This window comes from Hylobates moloch, unplaced genomic scaffold (genome assembly GCF_009828535.3).
Source record: "Hylobates moloch isolate HMO894 unplaced genomic scaffold, HMol_V3 SCAFFOLD_12, whole genome shotgun sequence".
In the NCBI taxonomy this organism is placed as follows: domain Eukaryota; kingdom Metazoa; phylum Chordata; class Mammalia; order Primates; family Hylobatidae; genus Hylobates; species Hylobates moloch.
In genome coordinates, this window is record NW_026652287.1 from 58,891,437 (window position 1) to 58,904,005 (window position 12,569).

Genomic DNA, 12,569 nt, shown 5'->3' on the forward strand with positions numbered 1-12,569 from the left:
GGGGTATCAGATGGCACCTTCTCTGTATTTTTTCTGTCCAACTGCATCTTTATTGGAAGTCTCGATCATGTAACATCAATGGATAAAACCTCTCTCCTTTTTCTCCCCACTGCATTAACTCAATTACTGTTTCTCTTCTCCTAACTCCTGTTTATTGGAGAGGTGCTGACTAGATGCTCCAGTCAGGTTGTTCTGAACATCTGGGAGCCTGAGAGAGCCTATGGGCCACTAGGATGTTTCTGGTGTACCCTAAGCTTCAGCCAGGTCCACAGGGGACCAAGGGGAGGCTCCTGCAGGACCTCGGGTGTCCCCAAGGCCATCAGATCCTGGACACTGCCATGCTCTGGCTCCAGGCAGGGCAGACATTGATGGCTGCTTGACCCAGAGGGGGCTGAACTTCTCTCCTCATGGAAACATTACCCTGGGCAGACTAGGGTCCAATAACTGGATATGGACAATTTTTCTTCTACAGCACAGTGTCTGTGATTCAAATTCAGAGCCAGTTATTGCAGGCTCAGAAAGGAGATTGCATCAGTCAGGGTTCTCCAGAGAAACAGCACCAATAGGAAATGTATATATGGCCAGGCACAGTGGCTCATACCTGTAATCCCAGCACTTTGGGAGGCCGAGGCGGGAGAATTGTTTGAGCCCAGGAGTTCAAGACCAGCCTGGGCCACATAGTGAGACCCCCATCTCTATAAAAGGAAAGAAAAGAAAAGAAAGAAAAGAAAAAAAAAGAAAAGCAAAGAAGGAGATATGCCACCCCCCCCCACACACACATGCACACAGGAGAGATTTATAAGAAATTGGCTCAAGTGATTATGGAGGCTGAGAAGTCCTAAGATCCAAGATCTGTAATTGGTGAGCTGGAGACCCAGGAGAGCTGATGGTGTAAATTCCAGTTCGAGTCTGAGCCGGAATGCAGGAGACCAATGTCCCAGCTGAAAGACAGCCAGGCAGAGCGAGTGCACTCCCTCTCACTCAGCCTTTTGTTCTATTCACACCTTCAACAGATTGGACAAGGTGCACCCACATTGGAGAGGGCCACCTTCTTTACTCAGCCCACCCATTCAAACATTCATCTCATCCAGAAACACCCCCATGGACACCCCCAGAAGAATCCTTAACCAAATATCTGGGCACCCTGTGGCCCAGTCAAATTGACACACAAAAATTAACCATCACAGAGATACATCAGCAAACATCTAGGTGTAACATGCAATGGGGAGGGCGCATGTCCCCAGAGTCTCCTGAGAGGTTGGCAAATCATTTCAGGATTGCTCTCCATGCACACATGCCATTCTTTCCCTCCATGTCCCCTCCCTGCACCCTACCTTGGGAAGCCAGGTGCCTGGGGGTACTCTGGAAGGTCTGATGTATCTGTTTTGTGTGTAGAGGAAGCAGGCAGTTGCTGACAGGTCCCTGAAAGGCTGGGGGAGGCATGGCCCCCGCGATGGGTGAGCACCTCATGCGTGGCCGCGGGACTCCTGGCTGGGTTCCCTAGAGTGGTTCTCCCATGTGTGGGTTTTTCAGGTTGGGGTTGTTGTCTCAAGGAATGACCATTGTAGAGAAATGTAATAAGCAACTTCACTCGTGAAAACTTGGAGGCATGAAAGTTCAGGGACTAATTAAAAATAAATCTCATTAGTTTCTTCCCCCTCTCGAGTTCTGCGAGTGGTTTATTAATCTGGTTTTGATGTGCCGCATGTTCCAGCCCCGAGTCGGAACCTCTTTGTGGGAATGCATCCGCACAGGGAAGTCAGTGGTGGTTTCCCAGGGGTCTCAGCTGTGATCACAAGGGGCTCGGCACTGGGCTGAAGGGCACGCCCGGCACCCCCCAACTCCTGGCTGCTGTCTTCACGGCACAGCCCCTGGATGCTGGCTGGGCTCTCACCTGTGTTCTTGTCCCTTTCCTGTAGGACCAAGGAGGATTGTGGAAGGGAGGGCATTCTCTCTTGCAGCCCCCAAACAGCTGCACACCCAGTCGGGTGTAGGGAGGGAGACCTGGGCCTTATCTTGCCTTGTGACTACAAAGCGTGACAGCAACTGGCTGAACGCAGAACTCGGCCTGCGGGGATGGAGTAATGGCACAATAACAGTAATGGTAGTTCCCACGTTCTATCCACGCCATATGCAGGCTCTGCGCTAGACACTGCGCATTAATTCGCTCCTTCATCCCTACAGCACCTCAGTCACCAAGGCTCCATCCCCTGCCCCGCTGCAGGGGAGGGCGCTGAGCCTCGGAGACAGAGACCTGAAGTTATCCCGCCCTGGAGTTGTCCAGGCTTGGATTAAAGGTTATAATCAGATCTGCCTAATTCAGAATATCATTCACTTCACCGCTGCACTGTATTGCTACTTTTTACTTTTCTGAGTGAATTTCTGGCTTGTTTTAGGGAATTAATGCAACATTTCTTTGACAGTGTGTGTCCACACCATACCCAACAGGAAGGAAAGAAGTGACTTGTACTCACAAGTGGTGTTGGCGCAGCCTCCAGGGAATTTAAAAGGGAAGTACTGTGCACCCCGGCTCCTCCTTGACCCCTCCCTCAGACTGGCCGCAGGCCAGGCTTCCTTGGCCCCACGTGCTTGGGTTTCCCCACTAGCACAGCGAGATTAGGGGTGATGCACGGCCACTGTGGCATGTGGAGGCACTCTGACCTCCTGGGATGGAAACGGGGTGGGGGTGAGTGGGAGTGGAATCACTTCCAGCATCACAGAGCTGATAAACTTCTCATGCTGTGGTGGAAACCACCTTTCATCTTCAAAGTGCTTCCCGAGCAGCGGCTGGTACATAAACATGGGTGGAAATGAAACTTCCAGCCGGCCTCATGCAGGTGCCTTATGGCTGGTGTCTACGTCTCTTACCTTTGATGCTTCTGTGTAAGGTATCCAGGCTGTTTTCACACACTGAGTAAATATAAAAACACCTTGCATACATTTTCAAAAAGGAATCGGTTAAAATGGGTGTTCTTCTCATTTCCTTTTCCAAAAAGACAGCATGCGTTTTTGCTGTTAGTGGGGGAGCAACCACCTGAGTAATGATGAAAAAATTAAAAAAAAACAAAAAGATCTCCAAAAGGAGATGTCTTTTTTTCTTTTTGTTTTGAATTAAAATTCCATCATTTTTCTATTTCCGAGATGAACTAAAAGCCCGGTTTATTCCTCCTCGGTTTCCTATCCTTGCTTTTCCTGCCTTAATGACATCCTAAACTTTTGTTGAAAATAATTGATTGAATTTAAATTTCCTTAAAAGTTGAAGAGGTAATGTTACAGTATAAATTTCCTACCAAACACTAAGTAGGGAAATATCCATTAGTGAAATTAACTACAGTTTCTAGGTAGCTAACAATGTGCTGTATACAGTAGGGCATGGCTAATGAACACTGCAGTGGGTGATATTTCATTATACAAATTAATGCTCACATTTTAATGGGAAAGTCACATAATGAATCTGGGCTTCAGTGACAGCAATTAGAGACACAGATTGTCCCCTTCTGGACAAGGCACTGTTTAGCAATAAGCAGCTGTGTGAAAAGTCTTCAGGTTTACAACATATATATGCTTTGGGGGAATTAGTGTACAATTTATATTAATGTACTGAAGCTTTGCTGCAAAGACACCACCATATTTATCTCTCCTGGTGTTAACTAAGTAAAGAGATGGAGAAGGACTAAATAAATATCAAATTGAGGATGCAAATACAGGAAAATATTCAGTTGCTCAACTTAAAAGTGAAACACTTTTGGAGATTTAGAAAAAAAAAAACAAAACCAAAAAAATTAGAAGCATGAATCACATCTTAAACCTTAAAATGGTTTCCAAAGAGAATATGAATCCACCTGTTATTTTTGGAGAGGTGCTGGTGGGAACTTGCTCTAAATAGCTCTAGAATAACTCCCTGGAACAGTGAGGGTTCCTTTGACATATCAAGAGCAAAGTAGAGGCTCAGAATTATAAAAGATATGACCATGTAAAAATAGGTACAGTGAACTAATTAAACCACCTGGTCGTATATTTCTAGAAATTGATGATACAGTGACTTGGGAGAGGTTATCAATGATATTCTAAAGCTAAATATATATCTTACACCATATGTCAGTGGGAAGCTGGCTTACTGTACGACAGTTCCAATAATTTCATTAATCCATTGGAATGATGAACTGCAGCCTTTTAATTTCATTATGCCTTTTCTAGCAAAACTCTTCTTTCTAGAAATGCATTGTTTGGGCCCACATCTTACTCCTTTAAAATATAGTGAGAGGTTTCCCCAGAGAAGGCTACCAGTGTTCGTAGCTGCTTCCTTTATTGGGCAAAGAGCCCCATTCTGCACATTTCACAATGACTGCCTGCTCCAGACCCCATCTGTAAAATAGAGCACTGTGACCCTTCAGTGTTTGAAAAGTTTTGAGATAGGTACCAATATTTAAAAGTTAAGATACTGCACACAGAAACCTCATAGATATGACACTTTTCTTTTTTCCTTTTCTTTTTTTTAGAGAAAGGGTCTTACTCTATCCCCCAGGTTGGTGTGCAGTGGTGCAATCATAGCTCACTGCAGGCTCCAACTCCTGGACTCAAGCGATCCACCTGCCTCAGCCTCCCAAGTAGCTTAGACCACAGGTGTGTGCCACCACACCTGCTTAATTTTTAAATTTTTTGTAGAGACGAGGTCTCCCTGTGTTGCCCAGGCTGGTCTTGAACTCCTGGGCCCAAGCGATCTTCCTGCCTGGCCTCCCAAAGTGCTAGGGTTACAGGCCTGAGCCACCCTACCTGGCCGAGACTTTTCTTGGAAAATCAAAGGTTCTAGTGCCCACAGTTGGTTAGAGTTGAGTGACACTGTGCTCCAGGAGAGAACGGCTGTTTTGCATACTCATCTGATCTGCGTGGTTCTGCCTGCATGCGAGTGTGTGGCACATATAACAGATAAACATAAAGCAATGAACCGCAAACATCATGGAGGTCACCAGAGGACTCATGGCCCCCTGGAAACCTTGGGGGGCAGCCTGAGTGGTCCCCTCAGTAGATGGGACTCATTTATGGCCTAAGTGGCCAATCCTTCAACTAGACAGAGCTGCTGGCGGGGTCTGGGGCTGCCTGTACCATGGGGCCGCCCAGGCAATGCAGGCCTGAGTCTCAGGCAGAGTCCAGCCTTGGTTGGGCAGGGCTAGGCAGGCCCAATGCCTGGCTCTTTTGGCATGGATCTGGCCATGCCCGGAGGCCTGGGATTTGCTAGAGTTAGCCCAGAGCGCTTGGGCAGAAGAGCACATCCAGATACAGAAGCCTTGGCTGGGAAGCGGTTCTCAGCTCAGGTAGACTCAGCATCTTCCTGTGCCAGCCAAATGAAAGAGCAGACGTAGACCGAACCCCAGAGTCTGTGAAATGTGCTGTTAGGCCTCTCTTCGTGGTTGCCGCCCCACCCCGTCTAGGTCAACGTTGTGAGAAGTTTGCCTCCTGAGCACTCTGAAATGGGCCCTCTGGGGAAAGAATGCCTGGGAAACAGCTGAGATGTTTCCAGTGGAGCACAAGGCCCTGGGGCTGCTGGGGTTCTAAGGAGGTTCCCAGCTTAGCCCCTGGGTGTGCCTGGCTAGAAACATGCCCTGGCCAGGGCTCACTTTCATCTCCAAAGCATTTCCCTGTGCCCCTTGTTGGATAGGAAGCCCGGAAAGGGGAGTGAGGGCTTCGAGACAGAGGGCAGGGGTGGTTCTTCCAATCATTCAGTGATTACGAAGAAATTAAAATTGAGCTTGTTTCTTTGTGAACATAAGTCCAAAGTGGAAGGGTTTATCCCCTGGAACAGTGTCCCCACCTGGAGCACTCAACTGAGGAATTCGGATGATCAGAAGAATCCACCCAAACCAAGCCCTTTAGCGACCCGGCAGGAGGTGGAACTGTATAGAGAAATGGATGGAAAGAGCAGTGCAGCCCTTTCATCCCAGTGCAGAAGGCAGAGGAAGCGTGGGTGGAGAGCTTTCTAGAAGCTTGCATAGCATGTGCAGTCAGAAAACCCTTGAAAGCTCATGAAGCAGCCCCTAGTTCACCAGGCCTGGGCCCGTAGAGACTCCAGTGCTAGGAATTAGCCTTTCTTGTTTCTCAGCTCTGGCTTTTATTCTCTGGAGCAGTGAGGGGCAAGGCCTATTTTGAACTCTAAAGACAGTGGGTGGAGTGAAGGGATGCTATCTTCCTGCACACTCGCATGCTGTGTGTGAGTGTGAGAGTGCGTGTGCGTGAACTCTGCTAGCCTACTATATGATATGTCTCCTCCAAAAGCCATGAGAGCAGGGGACCTGCCTCTTTGGTTTTACTCAGTTTCCAGGGTCAAGAAGGGAGGTTGCAGGTGTTTATTCATTCATCTATTGGTTCATTCCATCAAAAAAGTGTGTGTGAATCAAACTGAAGGTTTCTGAGTCAGTGGGTGACATGTATGTGCACAAGTATCACTGGCTTTATTCAGGAGACTTAGTTTAGCTCCTAAATGAGCTTAGGATTGGCATAAGACCCCACAGAACACGTGCTTCAACACGTCTTATTACAGGTTGAGGAAGAAAAAGTCTCAAGAGCGGGATTCTGTGTCCAGTGGAGTTCAGAGTAGCATGGGTGTCCAGTCCCTAGTCCAGATTCTCAAATACCTCCTGAGGTCTAGACTGTCTTCCCTGCTAAACCGTTCATGGTTCCCACTTTAAAGGCACTTCCAAGGAAGGCCACCTACAATGGTTCCCCACTCAGGATCCACAGAGGGCCACGTGGGAAAGTCCCGAAAGATCCCGAAACCAAGTTTGCATCTTTGGCCAATTAACTCAGAATGTGGGGAGGTGGGACCAGGTATCAGCACCTTGTCAAGCCTCCAAGGCAATTCCAGGTTGGTTTTTCAAGGGGTTGTCTTTACATGTCTGCATCAGAATCACAGGGACGCTTACAAGGCCAACTTCTGCCCCGACCCCAGACCCAGGGAATCAGAACTGCTGTGCCTTAGGGCCAGAACTGGTGTCTTACCACACTCTCCTGGTGGTTCTAATGCGCGATACAGTTTGAGTACTGCCGCTCCCATGTACCTTTTTTTTTTTTTTTTTTTTGAGATGGAGTCTCGCTCTGTCGCCCAGGCTGGAGTGCAGTGGCGCCATCTCGGCTCACTGCAAGCTCCGCCTCCTGGGTTCACACTATTCTCCTGTCTCTGCCTCCCAAGTAGGTGGGACTACAGGTGCCCACAGCCACGCCCAGCTAATTGTTTGTATTTTTAGTAGAGACGGGGTTTCATCATGTTAGCCAGGATGTTCTCGATCTCCTGACCCTGTGGATCCTCTCACCTCGGCCTCCCAAAGTGCTGGGATTACAGGTGTGAGCCACTGCGCTCGGGCCTCCTGTGTGCCTTTCAAACATGTATCCATTGGAAATAGACACACACATCCTCTGTGCATCCCCACAGTCCCCACCCAGAAAGGCAGCCCTCCACATCCCCAGGCTTGAGAGGAAAGTCCACGTTCCCCTTCTTTAGCTCTGCTAATGAATGCCCGTGCTTTCTCTACGGCCCCTTTGCCTGCCAGATGCACGTAATCATTTCCAGGTGCATTTCTAAAACACAGCCTGAGTCCCACCCGGCACCTGCGGGCCTCACCTCTGCAGGCTTTCATCGCCCGGCCCTCCCGCAGGGCTTGCTCTCACCCGTAGGCCAGGATCCTGAGTTTCTAGGTAGGCTTGCCTGCTGTGGGCCCCATCACAACCCCTCTAAGTTTCAGGGACTGCCTCTGTCACACCTGATCACTGGGCTTCCAGGTAAGCTGAATCAGCCATGACGTCCTGCTGCCCAGAAGTGCCCCATCCCAGCCTGGCCTGCAATGGGATGTCTACATAGCAGTAGCTCAATGAGTCTGAGTCTAACCCAGGACTGACTCTAAGAAGGGGGAAATTACTGCCTGAAATTCTCTGTACCTTTACCCCAAAGGGAATGGAGCCTTCCTCCTAGATTCCTGTCATTGGTCTAGTCATTTAAATTCAACACCCCCAACTTCTATTGTTCTTTCCACGATGGAAAAAGACACCAGAAGAGACAACTTACATTTGCTGGCATTGTGGGATAGAGACAGGGAAGAAGGTAAATGACTGCAGACTTAAATATATTCCAAGAATTTGTTGGATGACTGTGACCTTTATGTTTAGAGAAACAGATTCCCTGCTGGGTTCTCTTCCTAGACCTAAGAGCTACCTCTGAAAAAGTGTCCAGGAGAGATCTCAGCTGCTCATAGCACCTGGCACCCTTGTTCTGATAAGGCAGGCAGGCTGTCCATGGTTCTGGCACGCGATCTGGAGATGACATGCCATCTCCTGCTCAGAACCAGGCTGGTGGCCCTCTTGCTCACAAAGTCCACGCCCCCAAATGCCCTGTGCCTGGAGAACTGGGACTCATGCCTTCCGCTGAGACTAGACACAGTGAAATGTCTTCAGAAGACACCATTCACTGACGATTTGTTGTTACTTTTTAGATCAGTCTATTTTACAATAGAACAGAGGAAGGGGAGGGGGAATAGTTGAGGTTCCTGGAAGAAATAATTGTGGATATTGACAGGGCACCATTGTGAATAAGAGAGCAGGGACTGTCACAGTCCCCAGTCCTTCCAGAGAGCCTTTTGATTGCAAAGTCTAGAAAAGACCTGGGATTGCTAACAAATTATTGGAATATATTTAAATCTGCAGTCGTTTACCTTCTTCCCCTTCTCTATCCCACAATGCCAGCAAATGTAAGTTGTCTCTTCTGGTATCTTTTTCCATCGTGGAAAGAACAATAGAAGTTGGTGGTGTTGAATTTAAATAAATATTTAATTTATGAAAATTATCTTATATGTTTTAAAACACTCTTTAAAGCTATTTTTATTCTCTAGAAAGCGCTTATTATAGGTAAATTACACATTTTACTACCGGAGCATTAGGTTTGCCATTAGTACAAATTTAAGGCATGACAAAGACCAGTAGATAATGTTAATTTCAAATACAGAAACTAAATATATTTTGTGCCTTTTTATTACTCATTTTCTTTTAAGTTTTATTGACTGCTTTTTATCTTAACTATATGTCTTTACATGCTGCAATCATAATGCACTGTAATGGTATTAATATTTTATAGAATCTGTATTTATAGTTCTTTATTTAGAAACAGTGCAGTAGGTCTGCAGATATCTGAGCCCGTCTGGAATGGTGCCCTCCAAATAATGATAAATTACTTGTGCAGTATGCCATTTGCTAATTATATCCATGATTTACTGCAGAGCAAGACTTAAATCATTCATTTCAGTCTTGCGTAACAGTGCCATAAAATTTTTAGGTTTAAAAATGGTTTCCATGTGTATAATTTAAACAAATTTTAGAGCTATTGTATACACAAAATATTGCAACCACCCATTTGTTACATACTTTCTCTTTTTAAACTTCTACTTTTAATGATCACTGTGGCTGAAATTATTATGCTTAATTTTCATAATCATAGCTTTTAAATCTACAGCCGTTTTCACATGTTAGATAAAGAAAAAGATAGCTAATTGTGTGTAGATAGTATGTCATTCCTGAATAGTCCCAAATGGTACAAAATCATTAAAAAAGCTTAAGAGTACGAATTATTCTTCTATTAAAAAACAGTTGTTCTCTAATTATTAGTTTGAGCTGCTTTGTTTCAAAGAACAAATGTTGATCCTTCCAGCCTCGTTCAGCACACCAAAATGAGATAAACGCCTCTTTTTTTTCTTATATCAAAATCTTGCAGGTGAGAAACCCTACAAGTGTCCGCACTGTGACTACGCCGGCACGCAGTCAGCATCCTTAAAATACCACTTAGAGCGACACCATCGGGAGCGGCAGAATGGGGCTGGGCCGCTGTCTGGGCAGCCCCCAAATCAAGACCACAAGGACGAGATGTCAAGCAAAGCTTCTCTGTTCATCAGGCCAGACATCCTGAGGGGGGCCTTCAAGGGTCTCCCTGGAATCGACTTCAGAGGAGGTCCTGCATCTCAGCAGTGGACATCAGGGGTTCTCTCCTCCGGAGAGCACTCGGGGCAGGCCACTGGCATGTCTTCGGAGGTCCCCTCAGATGCTCTGAAAGGCACTGACCTTCCTTCCAAAAGCACCCACTTCTCCGAGATCGGAAGAGCTTATCAAAGCATCGTGAGCAACGGTGTGAATTTCCAAGGGTCCTTGCAAGCTTTCATGGACAGTTTTGTCCTCAGTTCCTTGAAGAAGGAGAAGGACGTGAAGGACAAAGCCCTGGCTGACCCCCCTTCCATGAAAGTCCATGGAGTGAATGGTGGCGAGGAGAAACCCAGTGGCAAGTCCTCCCAGAGGAAGTCCGAGAAATCTCAGTATGAACCCCTGGACTTGTCTGTGCGGCCAGATGCCGCCTCCCTCCCGGGCTCCTCGGTAACCGTGCAGGACAGCATCGCGTGGCACGGCTGCTTGTTTTGTGCTTTCACAACGTCCTCCATGGAGCTGATGGCCCTTCATCTCCAGGCCAACCACCTGGGCAAAGCGAAACGCAAAGATAACACCATTGGGGTCACGGTCAACTGCAAAGACCAAGCCCGGGAGGCAAGTAAGATGGCCCTGCTGCCCTCGTTACAATCAAACAAAGACCTGGGCCTCCCCAATATGATCAGCTCTCTAGACTGTGCTTCTGAGAAGATGGCCCAAGGTCAGATCAAGGAGACTCTGGGGGAGCAGAAGAGCGGCACATGGACCGGCCACATGGACCCTGCATTTTGTAACTTCCCATCAGACTTCTACAAGCAGTTTGGTGTTTACCCAGGCATGGTTGGCTCAGGGGCCTCCAGTTCCTGCCCCAACAAGGAGCCTGATGGAAAGGCCCACTCTGAAGAGGATGCCCCCATCCTGATCCCTGAAACCACGAGTAAGAACACTACTGATGACCTCTCCGACATCGCCTCCTCAGAGGACATGGACTCCTCCAAGGGAGAGAACAACGATGAAGAGGATGTTGAAACCGAACCGGAAATGATGACCAAGCCACTGTCTGCCCTCAGCAAAGACAGCAGCAGCGATGGCGGGGACAGCCTGCAGCCCACAGGCACCCCCCAGCCCGTCCAGGGACTGGTCTCACCTTTATCCCAAGCACCGGAGAAGCAGTGGCACAGCCAGGGTCTTCTCCAAGCCCAGGATCCCTTGGCGGGCCTGCCAAAGCCGGAGCGGGGGCCCCAGAGCCTGGACAAGCCGATGAACATGCTGTCGGTCCTCAGGGCCTACAGCTCTGATGGCTTAGCAGCCTTTAATGGACTTGCAAGTAGCACAGCAAATTCTGGATGTATCAAGAGGCCAGACTTGTGTGGTAAGTTTTAGAATCCTCTTCCTATAGTTCATTTCCCAAAACATCAGTGCTGAATTGTGCATTTAAAAAAAAATGGGGTAGAGTTATCCATGAGCAACTTTTGAATGAAATATTTGAAAAAACCCTCAGTGCTGTATCTGCAATGTAGACAATCATAAAAGTCCACTTTGTTTAGAAGTTTTAGACCTCATACTTTTGTGTTCTAATTTGCATTATAATGTACTAAAATGCCTGTACAGAAGGCATGGAAAAGGGGGTGGTCTCTCACCATGTGAACTACTCCTGTTTGCCATCTAGAACTTGAAGGGGGGAAAATCAACTTACAAAACAAAAATGAAAAGAGACATGGTAACTTGCAAATTCTTCAGTATTTTCAATTTATGCAAAAGATGCCTAAAGACAATTCCTTACTGCTTTGCTAAGCCAAATCTGCTTTCTTAAACTTTTCTTTTATTGACTTAGAGGATACTAAAATCATATCACACTAACAACAGTATAGAAATAAAGCGACCTTCTCTCCAAAGAGGGAGATGATTTCTGGGTGTTTGTGACTCATTTTTAGACAAACTAAATGGCAGTTACTGTGACTTTGGCCTTCTGCGCTTGCCTTCTGTTTGTCTGTCTGTTCACCTGTCTGTCTGTTGCTCTAACAAGACATGTACATTGTGAAGTCCCTGAACAGTAGTGATGTGACCCTGTGCATCTTGGATTCATGCTTGTCTGATCCTGTAGCAAACTGACACTTCTTTATCTCTTTAAAGCATATGGGTACCCCAAAGGAATTCCAGATTTCAGAACATCATTGTAAGTTTAAGGACTAGGTTTGGAGCAAATGAATGTTGGGGTGGGCAGGGGGAATCAAAGTCATTCTCTTGGCACCCTCATATCCGTATTTGGAAGCGTTTCTCTGAAAAGAAGGTCAATGCATTCTTCCCTTTGAAACCAGCTCCAAATATCCTCACCAGAGACAAATGACCATGATACTTTTCCATCTGTAATTTATAAATGGATTTATGTAATTTTACTTCACCTGTGGAAGGAAGGCAGGAAGGGAGGAAGGCAGGATGGAAAGAAGGAAGGAAGGAAGGGAGGAAAGAAGGAAGGGAGGAAGGGAGGGAGGGAGGGAGGGAGGGAGGGAGGGAAGGAAAGAAAAGGGAAGGAAGGGGGTAAATAGAAGAGAATATTTTTGAACCTCAACATCCTGTTGTTCATTTAAGCACAGAGCAGAATTCAGGAAGCTAGACTCTGA

The 12,569-nt window shown here is 47.0% G+C and overlaps 1 protein-coding gene across 15 annotated transcripts in view; it reads left to right on the forward strand.

Moving 5' to 3' along the window:
- Positions 1–12,569, forward strand: part of ZNF536 (zinc finger protein 536) — a 493,271-nt gene that overhangs the window by 321,532 nt on the left and 159,170 nt on the right. For all 15 annotated transcript variants that reach the window (XM_058424647.1, XM_058424646.1, XM_058424648.1 and 12 more), the window contains one exon: positions 9,749–11,320. In XM_058424647.1, coding sequence (XP_058280630.1) covers positions 9,749–11,320 — 1,572 coding nt within the window. The remainder of the gene's footprint in view (positions 1–9,748; positions 11,321–12,569) is intronic.